The following is a 23571-nucleotide window of genomic DNA, read 5'->3' as shown; positions in this document are numbered from 1 at the left end:
ATACCTTTCTCATTATACTTAGACGTTTGATGAAAAAAACTGATTACGGTTTTTTGCTATTATTATTAAAAATTCAAAAGAAGATAAAAAAATCCTAAAAGCGCTGATGTGAAAATATTTAAAAGTGACAAAGGAGGAGATTAACAACTGGACTTGTAGAAACTGCACTATGGTGCTAGCCAAAATCATTTATAACATCTGACAAACTAAAACATAAAAAAAATTAAAATTAATTAAATTAAAAATTATTAAATTAGCCAACCACCGAAGAACAGGACCTTGAGACATCACTAACTCTTGAAACATCTGCAGAGCAATTCCTTTTAAATGAAAATAACAAGTTGAAGCAAGAGAATTTCAACCTGAAATCTACACTCAGAATAAAGGCAGAACCTGAAGACAATCTTAACATTTCCGAGGATCAATCAAGAACTCTTCTGCAGCAAATAGAGAAAATGAAAAATGAACATCACTCAGAATTCTTAAACAGAAAAATAAGCTTCAAGTGAAGGAGCTACAGATGGAGGAACTAGAGGGTCAAATCGAGAGAGATTTGATAAATCACAAAAATAATTTTAAAAACCTTTTAAACACTGTAACTGAAAACCAGTATAATTATGAACACAAATTAGATCATGCTATTGAATATTTTGAAAATGGAAAAGAAAAATACCATGCAGTAATATGAAAGATTAAGGTTTAAATGAAATTTTATTTTGCACACAAAAAAATGTGATATAAATTATTCAAATCTGTTTCAAGCAGTGTTGTTAAATTCCACTGCATAAGACAAGTACATAATTATGACAGACCTACTAATTATTGTAAAAAAAAACAAAAGCTTTTTTATAAAGACATACCAATCCCAAAATACTTACTCTTGCTGAAATGTAGTATAAAAAGGCAGCTGATTCCATCTTGTTTCAATTGTGGGGACATACATATGGACTAATACAAAAACATGAAAGAAACCTTGTCCATTCGATCTGCACAAAATCTTTACTAGAATGCCCTATAATTATAATCCCTACTATTAGGTAGTTCTTTCTAATACATCATGTAAGTGATTAAAGTATACAATCATAAAATTTAAGTTTTAAAATTGAATTAAACAAAGAACTAATTTTAACTGTTATAGGTTCATAATATGTACGCCTATAATTTCACTAACAAACAGTTTAAACATTAGTTTACTGTTTAACCTTGGTATATAATTATTGAATCTGTAGACGAACTGACCATGGGAATCGACCACAACTGATATTGCTGCACTGTTACATGAAATAGTCATTAATAGGATTCAAAAAATGGTTTTATTGTAATTTCGTGACAAAGAACATTTTTACTTATACTGCATAATTTAACCCTTTGAATCCCAAATCTAATAATTGGACATTGCAATTAGGAAATCTAAAAAGGAATTAATTAGGAAACCTAAAAAGCTTAGCAATCAAACAAACCTCAACCAATAAAATTTGTACACCCATCATGACATGGCGATCCAGGACCAAAACATAAAGCCGGAGGCGGTTGGCCTCTACCCCTCACTCTTCCAACCACGTCTATTTGGAAGACGGAAGACTGACACTGAGAATTTTTTAGTGTCAGTCCATCACCGCACCTTAGTTTTTAAGTTTTTATGCATTGGTTTCCTTAACACCTGAAGTAGAGGGTTGATTTCAATTCTCAAAACAGTGAATTTAATTTTTTCAACATGTAAGAATGGGCAAACTTCCAAAATCCTATTTTACTGCAAAAATAAATTTTCATACTACCGACTAAATAATATAATAAATGTGTTATATTGTAATAATGTTAACATGTATATTTGTTTCCAAATAAGACTACATTTTTGTATATATTTTTAAAATATGTTTTTCTAAGTCTAAATTAAGAAAAGTAAACATTTACTATGCATATTTTTATAATTTTCCCCCTGAAAAATCAATTTAACAATAAGTGTATGTACAAAAAGTTTCAGTGGGGAAAAATAATTAAAGAATTTAATATCTTAAACACTGAATTAGTTATGAAATACTGCAAAATATAATGTTTTATTACTGCCTGTTCCAGTAACAAAGTGCTTGCTACAAGGTGCTTAGCATTCAAAGGATTAATAATGTGGCAGTTTAAATTATTCTTATTTAAAAAAATACTAAACAATAATTTAAATTGTAGTAGTTTCAGAAATATATGCTTAAAGAGCTTTTATTTTAAAAGAAAGTTCAGTTCATGAGATAGTAAAGGTAATGAAATTAATAAATTCAATCAATGACATACCTGTAATCCTTGAATGCAAAAAAAAAGAAAATTCAATATTAAAATTAACCCTCAATAAACTAATCCACTGTTAATAATTGTGACAACTAACATTGTAGTACTGTACAATTGGACAAACACAGAAATAAATCTGATCCTAGTTATAACAAGCCAGATGACCCACAGAGTTTTTTAAATTTATAGAAGATGGAGATGTACATAACGTTTTATGTGCAGGATGTTATTTGAAATAAGTGTTTTGAAACAAAAACTAAAAAAGATAAATACGAAATTTGTGACAAACATCAAAATTTACGAGACAAAGTTATTGTATTAAAATTTAACTCATCCTTTCATTCTTTAAAAATCATTCTTCATTCAACTCAAACATAAAAGAAATATGTAAAGTACCGGTACTCAATTTGATATATCAAATTAAATGGATTCAAAAGAGAAACTTTCTCTTAAAAACCAAAATCAAACAAAGAATGGTATTACTTCATTTCAAATTTAAAGAAAGAACACTTATGAGACCGTTAATGATGTCACATATTTGTTAACAAGAGAATGCAAAGTTTTTCAATGGTATTCAAATGGTTAATGAAAATAAAAACCCACTCACCGAGACTTTAAGTAGATTTCTGCATTCTCTTCATAACCTGTCCTGATGTAACTGTCTGAAAACTCCTCGACTGGGTCTGGTATTACCATAAGAAATTCTTCCACTGTACACTCAAATGGATCCATTATCTTTGTGTCTTTAGTTTCAAGTGATTGAGAAATGAATGTTAAAAGCTCTTCTTGGCTGGATATCTTTCGGCATTCCTCCATTAGATACTCAGGTTGAGCATTTGGCAAGACTTTGCTGAGCAGAGAGAACTTACTCTCAACATTGTCAAATTGAGACGGAGATATTGGACTGGTTTCAACACTTTCCTGCCCCTTGTGGGGCACTGAGAGTCTATTTTTGCGCAAAAGTTTCCTTAATCTCCATTCATCATTCTTCACTTTACAGCTTCGCAAAGACACTCGCTTTGGCGACCAGTGATTTGGAGATTTATCATAACTCACTGAGTCAAGTGACCTTCTTGACACAATTCTGATTTTTCTTTGTTGATGGGATGTCTCACTTTTACCTGACACATTATGTGAAGACTCTATACTTTCCTCCGACATTGTTTTAGGAGATTCCAAAGCGCAGTTGTTTCTACTGTTAGAAGACTGTTTATTCAATTTATTTGCTTTAACTGTTGCCTCATCATGAAACGCTTCCTTCATACTGTTTTGAGAAATCTGTGAATCTTTAGTTGTAACGTTTATCTCTTCTACCCAAAGATACCTGATGGAAGCCTCAATAGATAAATCTTCATCATTTCCAACTTGATCTTGCAACTTAGAAGATTCAGATTCAAATGTTCCTTTTTTATTTTCCAGGGATTCCAATTCTGAACACACTTCTGACATGACTTTCACAGAACCTTCCAATTGATTATCACCAGAAATTACTTTGTTAGTTTCACTCTTAGCAGATGCTTCAACAGTATTTATAAGGTTACCTCCTTCTCCATCACGAGATGGTGCACATCCAACCAAAATATCATCTTCTATCACTATAGTATCATCTTCAATAACAGGTAACACACTTATCATTTCTTCTTCATTATTGAAAACAATTTCTTCTGGATAAGGAATGTCATTGTTATCCACTTCAGGACTCAAATTATGTATGTTATTCTGAATAACATCAGAGATGACATTTTCATCACTTAGATATTGGAAACCGTTATCATTATAAACCTGATGATCTACATGTTGAACACTGTTTTGAAAACTATTCTGGGTAATCTGGTCATGTATTCCAGGGTTTTGGAAACCCATCACTAGATCCACCAACTCGCTCATATCAATGTTTTCAAGTGTGTAACCTTCACAGAGGCCAGATAAGAAATCTTCCTCCATGCTAGGAAAGATTTCTTTCAACTGCCTCACAATTGTTGTGTTGACACTCATTTCTGTTTTTCCCTTTTTTCTAAATTGCTGAATTTATCTGAAACAAAAGGTCATCATTGTCTTTGTTAATGCTTTTAAGGGTTTCTGTCAAGTTTAAAATATTAAAATTCATTTACCTCTAATAATATACAACTCACTATTAACTCAGATTAAAATTACTAAATTATTTCAACATTCTATCAATATTAATTCCTGTATTGTTCTTTTCTACAAACTTTATCTTAATGTTGTTGTACATTTGTAACTGTGTAGCTGTAAAATTCTTTTTACAACGTGAGCATCTTTTTTTTATTGTAGTCTAACATTTATAAATTCTATTTCCAAAACAGTATTTTCAGCATATGTTTTAAATTTGATTAATCGCAAGGGACATTTAAATTTTATATTTAATGTGAAATGAACTGTTATATGAACCATCTAAATGTTATCTGTTGGTTAAACCTAATAAAGTAAAACTCTGCATATTAACATAAACAGGATGTCTCATAAAAGGTAACAAATATTTCAAGGCATCAATGTGGAGAAAAAATAAATTATAATAAATGCCTGAAAATGAAAATGCTTGAAGGTACAACAAAATATTCATATAAAAAAGTTTAGAAAATGTTATACACATTCCAAAACACCTTTTTGATATTTTTTACATCCATAAATAACGGAGTTGTGAATGCTTTAATTGAAAGGTCCATATTGGATCAAAATGATGTACAAGCTGACCAATGACTTTAGCCTAGATATTTATCAAATCACATTTTTTGCCATAATTAAAATTTTTTGGTGATAGAAACATTCTTATGGGATGTACGTGTAATCAATGTAATCAATATCTCAAACCGGTTAAGATACAAAAAAAGTTTTTAATTACACACAAGACTAGATTCAAGATCTTTATTGGCCATTAAATAACATTTTCAGTTACAATAGGCTTCGTCATGAAAAAACATTTGGCATAAAATCTCATTTGTACGCCTAATTTAGTTACCTTAACTAGGACATATTTTGTAACACATCAAACATGTTGAACTTCATGTACTCGTCAACAGAGTAAAAAGCTTTTGTCTTAAGCCAAATTGAAATCCTTTAATTAATTATACTTAATTGGTAGTTCTCTTATAGCTAATGGTAGTTTGTTGGGAATTGTAACTATTATAGGTCCGAGTTAGTCTTACTTGAGGTCCTACAAGATTATATCAAAACCTAGTGTTGTAATCATGTACTAACTCATGAGAGATAAAGTTGTTGATATTTTCTCTAACAAACATTAAATTCTGATATACAGGGTGTTTGAAAAGTATGGGTACGGCTTAATATTTTAAAAACCATAGGAGATAACATCTATAAACTAAAAAACATCGGTATTTATTGTGTTTTATTTATTGTGTTATAAATTTACGACATAATTTGCTAATTAAAAAAATTCAGTGAAAACACATTGGTTAGTAGAGTGAAAACGCCGCCAACCGCATCAGAATACGACGATCCAGTCAGAAATGGCAGCGCATAATGTACTTTACAATGTGTACCTAAAACAACCCGCCATTTCGGATTGGATAAACCTTTTGAGATGCGGTTTGCAGCATTCAACTCTACTAAGTGAGCTCTTTCAAATGAGGTATCACTCGACCCATGCTTCAATTTAAGATTTCCATGTTTTCCTCTGTGGGCCGTCCCCCCATGGTTGGCATGTCATGGTAATACCAAGAAAAAATAGTTTACATAGCTATATGATACTGTGCAAAGTTTATAGATGTTATCTCCTATAGTTTTTAAAATATTAAGCCGTACCCATACTTTTCAAACACCCTGTATGTAAATTCAAGCAAGAGTGATTATTTTTAAATTACAAAAAGACTTTCTGCAGGACTCTTGAATTAAAAGATCAACATTAACCTGATTGCCTTTTTTTGCTACAAGAAAACGTTTTTGGAGGCAACAGAATTTCCCCATAGATGGGTACCATAACAGAGGTGTATATGGAACAGTCCAAATTAGGTCATTAACAATGCTTCAAAATTAACACAGTACTTAAGTTTACGTAGAAGAAAGATTACTCTAAAGTTTTTTACAGATACCTTCCACATGTGGCCTCCAGCTAGTTTACTGTGAAGTACAATCCTCAAGAGCTTAACAGGTTTAATGTAGTTATCATCTAAATCTAAATAATTATCATTGCATGTAAAAATCATGTTTTGAATCTTATTTTCATTTATAATAAGGTTGTTGGCTGAATACCAATATTTAGCTTGTTGAAGAGCTAATTAATTGTACATTAAATTGCCACATATTCACATTAGAACAAAGAAGAGTTGTATCGTCTGCATAAAATACAGACACGGATGAAACATTAACATGAAAATCATTAATAAGGACTAAAAACAAAAAAGGACCAAGTACAGAACCTTGGGGAACACCTATTACTATCTTATGATACTGTGATGAAACATTGAGTACAGTTACCATTTGCATTCTATTTGTTAGGTAACTTCGAATCAACTTTAATTCTTTGTTTCTTACACCATAGAAATTAATTTTTTCAAAAAGAATAGAGTGAGTAACAACATCAAATGCCTTTGTTAGGTCTATAAGGGTAGAACCAACCACCTGTTTTTTTTCTAGACCCCTTAGAATTGAATTTACTAGACATTCTATAGCCTTAACAGCAGAGTGATTTGGCCTAAATCCAAATTGGTTTTTGTACAGTTTATGGTTTTCCATAAAATACTTATATAATTGCTTAAACATACAGGTTTATATTATTTTGCTAAGGGTTGGTACAATAGTAATAGATCTTTAGTTCTCGGGCATTTCTGTTCGTCCCTTTTTAAAAATAGGTGTAACTTTACAATAATTTAGACAGTCTGGGAATTCACTTACAGTTAAGATTTGGTTTATAAGGCAGGTTAGGGGTGATAAAATTTCATCAACTACATTCTTAAAGACAAAATTGGAAATGCCACAAATATCTTCACTCCTCGATACTTAGAAAACCAAGATGGCGGACACCTAACATATTTTGTGACAGTGCTCATCTTATTAGTACAGTTTTATTGGGTTAGACCAACAGAAAATCTACTAAACTACACAACTTTAAACCTACAACATTTGTAAGTCACTTTAATAAAAGAAACACTACTTTCAAAACTCATTGGTACTTTATAAATCTATTTTAAAGACAACCTACCTTTGCTGACGCATCACCTAACACGTAACATCCTCTATTGACTACAAGATAATTAACAACTAAAGAAGGAGATACTCATCTTCATACACTTGAAACTAATTTAAAAACCTAAGAGAAAACACATATATTAGTTAATCTATTTCATCTTGAAAGAAAATATTTCTATACCTATTTGACAAGTGGTAGTGATGTCAGAGCCAACTCACACCAACTCATAAATTCTAATACATTGATTTCATCATAGAGTTGCCAATCCTACAGGCAGTGGTATCAAAGCTGAGTGTTAGTTACCTGACACCTGCTGCCACAGCAAACACTGACCTACCATCACATCTGCTGACAGCAGCTGCTTAAAGACAAGGCACTTGATTGTAACACAATCAATTATGTTACATTAAGAATCAGCCAAACTTTTAAAAACTGATTATTTTCACAACTGGACTTCAAGATTATTGACAAAAAGAATCATCCAAACTTTTAAAAACTGATTATTTTTAAACCTGGACTTCAAGATTATTGACATAAAGAATCAGCCAAACTTTTATATACTGATTTCTTTCCATACCTGCATTTTAAGGGTTTTTCACTAACGATTTCCTTCAAATAAACTTACAACCAAATAGTCAAAATGACAACGAACAAATCCAACCATTTTTGAAAGGGAGATTTAGTCTTTGTCAAGATAAAAGGATACCATCATTGGCCAGCAAACGTTATTGACAAGATAAAAAATGATAAAAATAACTCTTATAAATTTAAAACCCTTCTTTTTGGCGACAACACAGTGGCTCAAGCAAATGAGTCAAGCCTTTTTTCTTACTCAGAAAACATCCACAAATATGGCATCCCACAAGTAGACAACTTTAGAAACAAAGTCTTCAACAAAGCACTAATGGAAGCCAAGTCAGCTCTGCAAACTTTAACCTCTGACGATACTGTTCAATCTGACATCAGTCTAAAACAAGATAGCTACAAAAGTAAGGATGACTATCTAAGAGACCAGAGGGACATCCAAAATAGCTTTCCTCTTCCCCATTTCAGTCAGGACAGTTTTAAAAACCCAGATTGTGAAAACCCTCTAGAACAAAGCACATCCAAAGTTAGCTTAGGTAAGGTGGTAGAAAAAAATCAATAACTACCGGGAGTTGGAGGAGACGGACCTGGAAACGTCCCTCACCCTGGCTGCTGAAGTAGGGAATGCCTTACTGCTTGAAAATACAGAGCTCAAAAAAGATATTAATAGACTTCTTAGTAAGATAACTGAACTCAATAGCCAAAAAATATCCCTAGAACAAAAATTACATGATTTCAAACAAGAGAAATCAGCACACGACCATGACATTGAAGACAGGCTCATGTGCAGCTAAGAAAAAGAGAAGAACCTAATCTCAAGGAACTCTAAACTGGAACAAGAAATTACTTTCTTGAACAGAAAACTAGTTCAAGAATAAAAACTAAAAGAAGAGCTACTTAGGCTATACAGTCTAACAATGAAAAGACCTTTTATAGTGATGACATAAATATTCTTAATGCTAACATTTGAAACCTTAAAGGCAAAATCTATGTACTAAATACTGCACTTTCAAACTTGGAAAATAAAAAAACTGTTGTCGAGGAAAGAATAACTTACCTTGAAAACAATGAAAAAGTCCTCAAAAAAGAAGTAGAGGAAGAAAGAAAGTTACAATTGACAATAGACAATATTCTTTATTTGCAATTTCTTTAAGAAATACAATGGCGTCAACATGTGGTAATCTTGCTTTACAACTTTATGTATCTATTTATTTATTAATTTTGTGTAATGTTTTGTCATCTTATAAAAGGTCAAAAAACTCCTTGGTCGAGTATAAGGGTCGCTCCACTAGCCAGTTCTGAAGTTCATTTTTTAACTGGTTTCCTCTCTTGTCCTTAAAGTTTTGTGGCAATGAGTTGATGATTTTGCGGCCAATGTATGAAGGCTTTTTGCTAAATGTTGTTGTGTGGTGAATAGGAAGACTGTAGTCGGCTGCTTTCCTAGTGTTGTATGAATGTATGTCTTCATTTCTTGGAAGGTCCAACTGATTGGTGTAGATGACAACTGCAAGTATGTAGAGTGATGTGACGGTTAAGATCTTAAGTGACTTGAACGCTTCTCTGCAGGTATCTGTAGGGCCTAGTTGTTGTTGTTGTAGTTGTCTAAAACCCTTAAGCTACATCATAATGAACTACCTCAAAAACTAAAAGACCAAGAGGGAATAACGAGAGACTATCTCAAATCCCTTGTAAACAATATACAAGATCATATTGTTTCAGCCTCAAAGGGTAAAACTTAATTTTTAAGAGTGGTGAACTTAATATTCTAAATTAAAGCTTATGTTTCACAACAAGCCCCTCTAATGAACAACATGAACAACAACAACAAGCCCCTTCTATACAACAACCTGTTGATAATCTAAAAATAATAAATAAGCCGACCTTGCCTGTGATACATAAAACCAAACTTTAGGAGACAGTAATACTACACAAAACAAAATTCACATACTCTCTCCAGACAGAGCTAAGAAGAGGAACGTGTTTAGTGTCTCCTTGCAAGTAGCAAAAGTGGCAGAAAAATCAAACCACTTGAAATTACAGCTACCTGCCACCTCAAACATAAAAATTAATGTAAGAAAGTCCCCTGCATTGAATGCTAAATTGAAAAGAAATGATGAAAATTATGAAGATTTCTTCTTAAAACACATTATATTCTACAAGGAGCACACGAAACAACACTATGGCTACACTGAGCAAGCAAACCTATCACTGGCCTCTTCTGTTACTAAACCATTAAACTCTCAGCCATTGCAATCTCTATCCCCATTAAACACTAATAACCAGTCTCTTCAAGAACCCATCATTCAGGACATTTTTTAGAACATGCGAGCTTAATCAAGAGCAAAATAAAAGCAGGCGGGACATAAAATCATAGGCGTTACCTAAAGAAAATGTTATAAAAAACTCTCACTATCTTTCACCAGAATGTAGACAGAGTTGCCAATAAAATTGAAAGATTAAATACACTCTTATCTTCATTAGAACCAGATAGTGGCACTTACAGAACATGGACAGAAGAAAGAAACACTTTTAAACACAAGAGTAATAGGGTACACACTAGTAGCTGAATATAGCACAAAGTCACACTTAAAGGGAGGGGTAGCCTATTTATTAAAGACATACTGAAGGACAAGGCTGAAATGATATGTCATTTAAGTATTGAACTTACGTGTGAAGTGGCTGCTATTAAGCTAGAGGAAGGCAGAAATACTCTTTTTTATTGGAGTGTACAGACCACCAAGAAACCTCCAATCCGGCCTTAAAGTTTTATCTGAGACTCTTGACAACATTCCAATTGGGAACCACCCAGTAGTACTTATGGGTGACATTAATATTGACTGTCTTGAAAAGAAACAAGACTATGCACAAATGAATGACATATTAATGAGCAGCAACATGTATAGACTAGATCTACCAGCCACACGGATTACTCCGACCTCCCACACATCGATTGACTGTGTGTGCTGTAACAATGGTGATCCGGATACTGTAAATATTAAAGTAATAAACACAGCTATCTCTGATCACATGGGGCAACAACTCTGCACTATCCACTGGACCACAAAACCTGCTTTAACCACTACAACAGAGAGGAAAAACTTCAGTAATAGAAAACTGTTTATGCTAAAAAATCTACTTCAACATCAAAACTGGACAGAGGTCTACAACTCCACTGGCACAGATCAAGCATATGACAAATTTGGCGACATTCTAAACCAAGCAATAAATCTATCATGCCCAATAGTTAAAACCGAAATTTCAAAAAGAAAACAAAATTACATGTTAAGTGATCCCACAGCAGTCAATTTAAAGCAAAGGTTTAGTGCAGCTCAAAACCTTTATAATACAGCAGGTGAAGAGGAACACAAAAGAAGAGCTTCACTTCTGAAGAGTATGACCTTCATCTTAGACAACAAGAAAATATCTCAAGGATTGCTGACGCAGAAAACAAAACAAAGGCTGTCTGGAACGTAATTAACAATGAAAGAAAGAAAAAAGAAGATACATTACTACCCTCGAAACTTGATGGACGTGAAACGACTAACCCACAAGATATTGCAAACCATCTTAATGACTACTTCGTCAATATAGCTGAAGATATAATTTAAAAAAGTGGACAACATGTAACGCAAGCAATAAACCTTCCAGTCCAGGATATTAATATTCCAGATTTAATCCTAAGGCCAACAACTAAACAAGAAATTAACCAAATTATTAGCTCACTAAAAAACGAAAGACCTCAGCAGGATATGATGGGATCTCCTCTAAGCTATTAATAACCTGCAAGAAGAACTTATCAATCCTCTGGTTGATATAACTAATAAGTCATTTGGTTCAGGAGTTTTCCCAACATCATTGAAACTGGCCAAAATTTATCCTAAATTCAAGAATGGCTCAAATACTAATCCATCAAACTACAGACCAATTTCACTTATCCCTACTTTCTCAAAGTTAACAGAAAAAGTGGCACTAGTAAGACTACTTGAACACCTATCAATATATCACCTTTAACACCTTTCCAACCCAGCTTCTTAAAAGGAAAATCTAAAATCACTTCTCTAATAAGCCTAGTAAACTTCTTGCTAGAAGAATAGGAAAAAGGAAATACTACAACAGCCATAATACTAGACTACAGTAAAGCTTTTGACAGAATTGACCACCAGCAGCTTTTAAATAAACTGATAACCTTTGGGATACAGGGCACATCAAGAGATTGGTTTACAAGTTATGTAACCGGAAGAAGCCAAATGGTAAAAATCAAGTACAAAATCAGACAGAAAACAAATCAAATTAAATCAGAAATTAAACCCATCACCCGTGGAGTACCCCAAGGATCTGTACTAGGGCCTTTGCTGTTTATTATATTTACAAATTACTTTCAACAATACATACAGAATTACAGCAAAACGGTGATGTATGCACATGACACGGTACTGTTGCTAAGTAGAAAGGATCCCGAACAACTGGAAATTGCCTCATATGTAGCATTGAACATGGCAATTCAGTATTGTCACAGCAGTGATCTGGTTGTGAATGAAAAGAAAACGAAGCAGCTGATTTTAGGACGACACAGAGACACCACAGGAAGAATACTTGGTCTGGAGGAGGTTGCCTCGGCTAAATACCTTGGTGTAACAGTTGATGATGGTCTTACATGGACACCCCACATTGATTCCCTGTATAGTCATCTCAGCTCAGGACTTTATGTAATAAGGAGACTAAAGAACATAAGCAGCATGGAAACAGCTAAGACCGCCTACTACGCGCTATTTGAGTCACACCTCTGCTATGGAGTTGTAGTATGGGGAGGGACTACAGCTGGAAACATACAAAGAGTCCTTATTCTTCAGAAAAATGCAATAAGAAGCCTAGGGAACCTCCAGCACAGAGAATCTTGTATTGAGACCTTCAGGCAGCTAAAAATCCTAACAATAGTAAACTTTTACATTTTCGAAGTCATTAAGTACATCTATACAATGGCTCCAGAAGAAATCACAAATGCCCAAGTAAATGACTATAATACACAACATGCAACCAATTACTGCCTTCCTGCACACACCCTTAGTGCAACTAAAAAGAGACCATGCTACATGCGGGCGAAAATGTGGACCAACCTGCCAGAAGACCTGAAAAGGATTTACAGGAGACAGTTTGTTCAGCGAGTAAAAACATGGCTTCAGGACCGACCGTTCTACACACTGGCAGAACAGAATTCTTCAATTGGAGAGGAACTCAAGCGTAAACTGAATAAAATACAATTTTATATACTTATGTTAATTTGAATTATTTTATTTTACATCTTGTATTAAGATATTTTCACCTTTTGTGTAACTTGACGCAATTACTGTTCTTGACGAATATGTAAATAAAGTATTATGACTATGACTACGCTGAAGTCAATTACTGCTGCTCTTACTTCACTAGTATTAAAAGCTTCCCAACTAAAGTTACCTGTAAAACTGTTATGATGGGGAGAAAAGTTATGCAACAAATGATGGTAAGACTGAGTATTGGTATCAAAGTTCAAGCCAAGATTAACAGGAACATTTACAAAATGATTGTTTAAAGCATCAGAAGTACTGGTATCATACTGTCTTTACTTTTGGAAATAAAATCCCCTGCTTCCTTTCTGATTATCTGCATGCTATTTTGCATTTATTTTGGGAGTTTATGATGAGTGAATCGTTTGCAATTTTTTTACTTTAGAGATTGCTATTTTGTACAGCTTCTTAAAATTCTTAAACCTAATCTTATCATTTACACTTAGATTATTTTTCCATTTAGCGTAGAGAATTACCGTATAAGACCTTATACGTTCAATTTCAGGAGTATACCAATGCCAATTTCGGTTTTTTGTTAGCTTTATTTTTAACATTAACAAGTGGACAATATATATTAAAATAAGATGTTAAAGTATTTAAGAACATTGAACAGTTTGCATTTACATCTAAATTATCATTTAAAAAATCCCAATCTTCACAATAACTGAGAGCTTCCTTAAGATAACTTATTCTAACAGGTGACATGAGATGCCTCATTTTTATCTTAGAACTATCCTTATTCCTGAACTTTTTAAAACTCAATTTAATATCAACAAAGATGCCAGCATGATCGGAAATAATATCTTACTTCAATAAGGTAGAATCGCATAGCTTTTTATCAATATTTGTGTACATGTTGTCTAGATGAGCCTTGTTTCTAGATGGTAAACTATTTATGGAATATAAATCCATCGATCTAAGCGTAAAAACTGAACATCGTCATCACTCTCCAACTTTAATATATCCACATTCAGATCTCCATTTAAAATAAAATATTTACATTTTTTAATCATTAAAAAAGACAACAACTTATCCAAATAATCAATAAAAGTATTAAAATCAGTGTTGGACGTTCTAAAAACATTTAATATAATAAGATTAAAATCAAGCAGCTTAATTGCAGAAGCTTCACATAGAGAATTAATACGAGTCAAAAAGTCAGAAATATCAAAATTCTGATATCCAGAACTTAAGTCTAGGCATATAAATATTGACGAGCCACCACACTTAAGGGGAGGTTTCCTACAGTAATATGAAGCTAGTACAAACCCATTAGGCATAAATATTGACATTTCATCCTCAGTTTCATATCAGTTTCTTGTAATGTTATGTCTAGCTCATTAAGTTTACTTCTTAGAGACTGAATATTTAAGATTAGTTCTCTAAGACTAGACCCCAGAGTGTGTTTGTTTACCAAATTACACTTAGCTCTAGAGATAGGGTTATAATTGTCATCATTGTTGTGGGTTAAGTAACTGTGGGTTAAGACTAAGAAATGTTATACGTATTCCAGAACATTTTGTTTTTTCTCTAGATTCATAAATAACCGAGTTGTGCAAGTTTTAAGTTTGTATGGCTGCCGTCATAGAATGAAATGGCGTACCAAGCTGGCCAACGAACTTAGTCGAGATACTTGTAAGAACAGTTTTTATACCAAGTTTGAACTTGTTTCAAAATTCCTTTCACCACTTCTTAGTGTTGAAAATTCTTATGGAATATCCAAAAAAAGCGTTCACAGTACTAAAAAAGTGTTTGTCACAAAATGTTTTGGAATGTTATTAGGATTCCAGAAACTATTTGTTTTTTTTTTATAAGTCCAAAAATAACAAAGTTGTGTGTTTTGTAAAAGTTGGTGAACACACTTAGCTGAAAGCTAAGTAATCTATTTGATTAATTTTAGTACCATGTTCCAAACTTTTTTTATATTTTTTTTGCACAGTTATCGTTTTCACAAGCTGCTTTTTATATATATATATATTGGAACAGGGATGGTTTAAGGCACGGTGGTTATCTGGAAATGTCCCTTAAGTGCTACCGCAAGAACAATAATTGCAATAGACTGACTGTATATCAAATCTACCTAATTGCTACTATCAACAATCATGTACTAGATATTTTGAATACATTATATCACTGCATACATTTCAAATTGTTGAGTGTATGATAAAAAGATATTTTGGCTCACAAATTTTAAAAATCAACTGTATGTCTGTATGTGTGATTAATCCTGAATCTACCAGAACGTGGTGAATTTTAATAGCTTGTTTATCAGGTAAAGTGTTGCGAAGAATTATGTATTTCATGTGGTAACTCGTACTGTGTAGATACTGTTGCCAGCTACAATAATATAGTGATAAATTGTAGCAAAACAACATGTCCACTTCCTTCCTTCACAACTGTTCACTACCACACAACTCTGGAAGAGTTCATGGTCTCCAGATAACACATGAGTTCCCATCATGTTTCAATCATGTTACACAAATTAAAAAAAAATATTGTAAGAATATTGATAAAACTGTTAATTATGTGATCTGTAAATGGTGAAAATCAGATCCAATCTGTGATAACTTTGCTAATAATATTTAAAGCCTTGCAATAAAAACCTCCGCATATGAGACCAAAACATGATTTACTGGTAGAAATCACAGTTTTTGGAGAATGGAAAATCTTAAAAATTAAAAATGGAGAGATTTCCTGTTTCGTGACAAACTTGAGCAAACTTTTTTGAGATAAACACACTAAAAACACTATTAAAATAGTGTTAGTCATTTGGTATTTTGACCAGTTCCATATGAAATAAAAGTCCTAAAACTTTCTGAATTCAGATAATGTTATAATTTCTATTCAGTTATGCGGAAATTACGCTCGCACCAAGAGAAATAAAAACTTCTGCATTACCATCTGTGTTATTTATAATAGACCTGAGAAATGACTAATCACTGACTGGATTGAAATAATCAATTGGGATACTGTGCCCTGCATGGGAACAAGTAAACCAATGGATTGATTAACATACATTATAGTACCAGTCGGTACATAAGGACATCTTAGTATCGAGTATGAACTGTTTTAGTAATTATGTCATCAATACTATACAGACCTATATAAAAACTTGCCATCACTGGATCATCATCCCTTACTAGTTTTGGCCGACAATTGTTATTTATGGACCAATTTGACAGCTCTGATTGTTTGGGTTGGGGCCCAAAAATAGACTGACTACTCATGGGCATATCTGGGTCCCAAGTCACAGTATCGAGATCTATCCAGAACCACTGTCATCGCTTGGTCTCTAACTAACACCACTACTACGCTGATTTAAAGCCATAGTTATAGTATCTAATGATTTCACTACTGGTTCAATTATTTTGTATCATTCAGATTACGAATTTTACGTGGCTATAAATTAAAAACACACATATGTAAACAACACACGTACGATAGGCTGCTACTCTAAGATTTGTTTAAGATTGATCACGGTCAGCTAGGGGTCTGACCAAGTGAAATAACATGGGAGATGATTTCCTGCAATGGGAGTCTACCGCACTCATGTAACAATGCCAAACGCTAATTGGCATTTTCAACAGCCAATCTGTTAAATGAGTATTCAATATTATCGTTGGTTATTCAACAATAAAAAGTGCATAGTTTAATTAATAAAAATGCTGTTATAAAAAAAAAAAACCATTAAATTTTAATGAAATTTTAACAGGTTTTTTCGCATCTGAGATATGGGGTACCTTTCTGGGAACATTTTACAAATCCAGAAATGTATTTAGGCTTTAAAAAAGAATTGGCAGGATAATGTACCACTTAAACTACAACAAATTATGTAAAGTTTTTCGTAATTCATAAGATGATGCAATTCCATGTACTTATATTTTTAAAGTTTTAACTTTTTTTAAATATCCCAATTAATAATTAGAGTCTACAAAAATTCTATACTGATAGGCACACTACATTGCAATATCCTGTACATCGCCTAAAATATATGAACAAAGGGCTCAATATTCTTTTCTGATTCATAAATCATATGTGTACTGGCTGTTCTTAACATTGTAAACCAACATGATGCAATAAATGAAATAAAATTTAAAAATAAAAAAGATATAAAAGACATTTCTAATGGAGACTGATGTAAGTCATAGTATTGGATTTTGATAAGATTGGATCTTAATTAATAGATTAATAGATAGATTGTAATTAATTTATTTTCTCGTTGCCATCATGGTTAGTCTTAGGACAAATTTTAAAGTATTTGCTAACGCTCAGTCAATCTCATGGAGTGACATGCAGCATCATTGAAAAATTCCTCATAAAAGAATGCAATATTTCAAGTCTAAGGTCAGTTTGTTTTTGTGATATCATGCTGACATACGGACAGATAGAACGGATAGACAGAAGTGAAATTTTTCCAGCCCCACAAGTGATAGGCTTCGCTAAAGCTCAGTCAATAAATAATAAATTCACACTGTTTTACAAAATAAATATAGTTGCAATTAAATGTCGGAAAATATATAAAAACATATTGCTAAACAGTTACATTTCAACACTCTCAAGTGCATTAAAGCCACAATCAGAAATGGGAGATTAGATAATAAATGAACATGCAGAGATAACAAAGCTGATAATGAGTATTGAGGACTACCAGCCATGAACATTTATTATTGAGGGATTAGAATCTGCTTCTTACATTTACATATTACACATTATTTCAAATATTTTTAAAAATCCATTTATGCATCCATGTTTTAGCATATACACAAAAGCACAAGCCATCAGTCAACTACAAGAAATTAAAATATTAACCTGTACTTAATCACTGTATTCATTTACTGTTAGATTTTTCCTAAATATTTATTTTTTCAAACAAAAATAATGTGTTGGGTTCTGTTTTATACTGCTTTGTGAATTACATTACACATTAACACATTCACTGCTGGTCTATATTAAATTGCTTTTAATAGTGATGGGCTGTGCTGAAGATATTTTTTAAATTTTTGTACTAAATGAACTGATAACGTTGTTTTACCTATAAATAAACAGTATTAAATGATTTTACTACTTTTCAATTTAAAAGACTTGTAAACATGTCCTCAGCACACAGCATCACTTTTAAGTGCTATATGCTGAAAACGCATTAACGCTTCTAGCAGCAGACTTGGCAAATGATAGGAATATCATGTGAAATAATAAGGCAAATTAATTTTACTAACTCACCATATATTTATGCACACTATTACACATATTTACACTATAGGTTATACCATAGTTTGAACTAGGAATGGTACTCAGCAAAACACTTTTGAAGGCACAAAGGTGATCGGTTTGGGCAAGGTTTACATTCTAATGCTATGTCCCTTCTTGCTCCATTACAAGAACACATTTTGCAAGCGGCGTATGACGAAGTACTTTTGTCAATGATGCACTAAGACAAAGTACTAAGAGCACAATGGTGTTTGAGTGCGTCTGAAAGGAGTTATATGCTGTAAAATAAGTTCCTATAGTTTCTTTCCATGCTAGCTTTAGTTTTTAAGGCAGAATAAATAATTTTTTCAAAATTTATTTGCCTTCACTGTAGAATAGTAAGCGGCCACCACCATATACATATATCAGGTTACCAAATTATCAATTAAGAACATCTCAACTATCGAATTACAACACATTTAAGTTATAGTTATTTACAATTAATTATTGCCAGCTCTTTTTTAATGTATTGAATAACAATATTGTTTCAAATTAATTCAAACAAAGTATAATCATTTGTATGGTATTTGAGTAATAGCTGCAAATATAATTGTGATGTACATGTGTTATTTGTGTCACAAGCTGCCAGACACATTAATATTTCAACATGGTAAAAAGTAACTATATGTTAAAATGTTTTGGTTGTTACACTTTATAAATAATACACATACTCTAAACAGTTTCCATTTATAGTTAAATTATTATTAATTTTTTAGATATAAAACCGCTGAACTATAAATAATTTGAAATACCTACGTAATTCAATTCGACATTTCGGGTTAAGTTTAGATAATCATGAATACTGATGATTCGATTGTGGTCGTGGCCGCTTCTTATACTGCAGCTTTGCCTTTTAGTTATTTAACCTGAAAGTATTCCCTAGAAGGGTTCACTTCTGGCTGGTTTATACCTTCCAGTTGAACCCACCACTGGGCACAGCAAAAACCGACGTGTCACTTAAATCTGGGCAACCTTATGGATGTCCAGGAGCGGCATATCACTAATCGCAAATGTCGAGATTCTGGGGTCAATGTGCAATTTGATAGGTCTAGTCTAATGTGGGAGATGACTGTTAGAGTTGGTGGGGTTTGTTCCCTAACCTCAGAGGTTCTTGCTAGCCTCAATAAGGGTGTGCCACCCCCTGCCTACATTGACTGGAGAGGCTGGTTCAGAACTGGCCTCCCCTTCTTCTGGGAAGACATGACTGTGAGATTTAGTGCCCTAATTCTTCCTCATGGATTTCGATAGGAGGCGGCCCATACTCCCTAACCTTACCCATGCTGAGTATCCTGTCACTCCGGAAGCAGCGCAAAGGTTCTTACAGGACTAAGTGCAATCTATTTAAGCTTCTTGTCCTAAGAGAACAAAAAAAATGTAATGGACATCCAGGAGCAGCACATCACTAACTGAAAATGTCTATATATATACATAATTTTCAATAAAGACTTAATCATCAAAAGTACTTATTCCACCAGGTCTTGAACCCAGATTTCTCAGTTGTCGGACGAGCATGTTACCATTTAAACCACTCACTTTTTACGATTCAATTATTTGGTATTTGTCCATTTCTGTCACATATGTGTTTAAATAAGCAAACTAACATAATATCATATTATGATCAGAAGACCTGATCAAAATGCCTTTCAACATTCATTAAAATTGTATATGCGATAGCCTGATTTAATTTTCAATAAAGACTGAATCACAAAAAGTACTTGCTCCACTGTGACTTGAACCCGGGTGTCTCATTTATATATATATATATATTTATATTTGTATTATATATTTATAATAAAATATTATAAATATTATAATAAATTATATATTTGTATTATATATTTATATATTCACCGCTCAATATAAATATATATATATATATATATTTATATTTTGGCTATTGGCATTTATACAAATTTAATGAATGTAAACAAAAGTCGTTTAACAGGTACTTGGTCTTCCGACCATATGTTAGTTTGGTTATTTAAGCATATGTGACAGAAATGGCCAATTATAATATAGGTAATTCTAAGCAATATATGGGTCAACCTCGATTTTTCTCATATTACAATATAATGTTCCAATAGTCAATTAGAAAAGGAAATGACTAGAATTTCTTGCCGGAATGCAGTTATAGGGAGCAGGCAACCGCCAGACGGTCATAATATTGCTTAGAATTACCTATTAGTGATCAGGGGCACTGACGTGATCTGGGCTTCAAATTTGGAACTACTCGAGTTAATTTTTTTTCTAAAAGAGCAAGCAGCGCGAAGCGCTGCGCAGCGGGCAGGCATCGTGTGTGATCCTTTTTTTTATTAAAAATTACTGATCAATTGTTATTACATATTACAATATAATGTAGGTAATGTATGTAAAACAATTTTAAACACATGACCGTCTGGCAGTTGCCTGCTCCCTATAACTGCTTTCCGGCAAGAAATTCTAGTCATTTCCTTTTCTAATTGACTATTGGAACATTATATTGTAATATGAGAAAAATTGAGGTTGACCCATATATTGCTTAGAATTACCATAACATAACTGAATCGTAAAAAGTAAGGGATCTGTGGTGTAGTGGTAGCAAGTACTTTTTGTGATTCAATGTTTATTGAAATTTTATATATATATATATATATATATATATATATATATATATATATATAAAAGGGGAAGAGTACGATAAGGGTTTTTTATATAGATTACTACAATCATCAATACATAAGATATGCATATCCAATACGAGACTATTAATTGATCGATATCAACTTATCTATACTCATAATGCGAATAATTTTTTAAATAAAAATAATCAGTTTAATATTCACAGTGACAATCTCTTAAACAATAAAGGAACCATAACGATTAAAACAAAATTATAAAGGGAGTTAGGAAATAGTCATACATAATAACGAAGTGATAACAATATAACAATAATTTAGAACAGATAATTGGAATGTCACGGAACTTTTTATGTTTTCTTCTGAGTACCAAGAAGAGGTTGAAAGTATCCTCTCCTGAAAATTATAACTCTTTTCTGTACAAATACTCACAGAGATGATCTTCAAGCAATTCAGTTAGTGTACCACTTTTAAACCTCCGTTTTACAGCTCTCCACAAGCTTTTGAATGTCTGAGTATTAATATCAGTTGCCAGATCGAAAAGATAGATGCTTTTTACATGTCTGTGATTAAGGTTGTCCACACATGGTGTTTGTCGGCACCACACTAACATCTTGAAGCCAAGATAAATATGTGTTATCATCTTTTAAAGCAATTTTTAAGTGTTCTAAATTTGACTATAATTTTGAATTCGCCAAAGTCAGTTAAAAAGTAAAATATTAATTTTACTACCTGAAAATGTATTTACAGTTGATACAGATGCTATGTTATTTATTTTCAAATTAATTAATAAGTACCGTATCAGTTGGTTATATGATGGTGATAATTTGATATCATTTGCAATATTGACATAAAAACCAGGTATGCTTATCATACTATAACCATATGCAAATAAACAATCACAATCTTCCTGAAGTTATTTTGGATAATATAAATTAAACAGGTAGTATATATACCTTATGAAAGTTATTAAAATATAATAAAAAACTTATTAGTAAAAAACGTATCAACACAACTTGTACTAGGCTACATTACATTTGGAAAAGTGCCTGTTAACAATTTGAAATGTCTTTATTATATGTACATATTTTTAGTGTGTGTAATCTGTTAATTTTGTTGCTGTACTATTTTGTTATAGTTATAAATCCTTTTAAAGAGCGGCAAATGCCGAAATATTAAGGGAATTATTTTTATGTTTATATGTGAGCATTTACGCAACCCAAGTTACGTGTGTGTTTTGTCATTTATATTCTTGTCACAATGTCATAAACTAGACATGTATAACTAAATAATACTCACCTTAACATAACCCTTATTCGACAGCTGCACGTCACTGCGTTAACTAAGATCCGGCCGTTGTCTCCTCAACACTGTCGTACAGTAAATGCTGGGATTCACACACAGCTGAACGCGCACTACTTTTAGATTGCACAGACAGGAATTCCTTATCTTGGCCTTGACGGTATCACAACACCAAGAAGGGTTTGCAGGTTAAGTCCGTTAAGGGTGAAATTCCTTATTCTACCAAACACAATTTACCATTGATTCATTAAAAAATCTAGTTTCCATCAAAAGAGAATTAAACTGAAAATTATAAAACAAAGTGAAGACTTGAAATACCTAATCACAATGAACACCTCTTGGCAGTACAAAGATTAACTAACATTAGAACACTGGTGTAACCAAACGAACTCTTGGTTTCAAAGCTTTTAAAAAAACAGCTGTTATCCACCAGACCCTTATGCGCGTGCGCGTAAAATACTCAACGCGTGAGCCTTAGTCATCACAATACTGTCAACTGCCTGCTAATCTTGGCTTCAATCACATCGTTTTTGTGTATTCGGCGTAGATCCTTGAAGGAGAACCGCTCAAAGAACAACGTTACTGTTGTAAATGATAAATTTTGTAACTAATAACTAAAATTAAATTTAATGTGAGAATAGGTCTTTCTCCACCTGTGTTTAACTGATTTTTCCTTTTGTAACGTATTAGTAACGTATTCGTAACTGTATTACACATATTTTGTATTTTCTTGTATTGCCTGAAAGTGTGGAATGTTTTTAAGTATTTCAGATTCTGATTGTCGAATTATCAGAATGGGTTTACTTGTGGTTACCACTATTGCTACAGTTGTATCCTCTAATTTGTAGAAAGAATTTAGTCAACAATATATCTCTAGTTGCAAAGTTATTCTGCCAGCCGACAACAGATTGCGGCTACGTGTTATTTCAGCATCTGTTGCCGACTGACCATTTCAAAAAGGTCGTCCAGCTATCCATTGCACAACGTTCTTTGAACAACGTTTTCCAGTGGTTGTTGCTTATAGAACATTATTGAAATGCAATAAATTACTAAAACACGGAAT

At 32.7% G+C, this 23571-nt stretch overlaps 1 protein-coding gene across 3 annotated transcripts in view; it reads right to left on the bottom strand.

The window, feature by feature from the left end:
- Positions 1-22916, bottom strand: part of LOC124365871 (E3 ubiquitin-protein ligase RNF216-like) — a 77865-nt gene extending 54949 nt beyond the window's left edge. Inside the window, exons 1-2 of one of the 3 annotated variants that reach the window (XM_046821965.1) lie at positions 22506-22916; positions 2882-4329 (exon numbers count right to left, since the gene is read on the bottom strand). In XM_046821965.1, the coding sequence (XP_046677921.1) occupies positions 2882-4269 (1388 nt within the window). In that variant the 5' untranslated portion in view covers positions 4270-4329; positions 22506-22916. The remainder of the gene's footprint in view (positions 1-2881; positions 4330-22505) is intronic. The other 2 variants (XM_046821964.1, XM_046821966.1) reach the window with 2 other exon arrangements.
- Positions 22917-23571: the final 655 nt, after the last annotated feature.

This window comes from Homalodisca vitripennis, chromosome 7, assembly GCF_021130785.1.
Source record: "Homalodisca vitripennis isolate AUS2020 chromosome 7, UT_GWSS_2.1, whole genome shotgun sequence".
NCBI lineage: Eukaryota > Metazoa > Arthropoda > Insecta > Hemiptera > Cicadellidae > Homalodisca > Homalodisca vitripennis.
The sequence above is the reverse complement of the archived record's forward strand: the minus strand, read 5'-3'. Positions and strand labels throughout refer to the sequence as shown.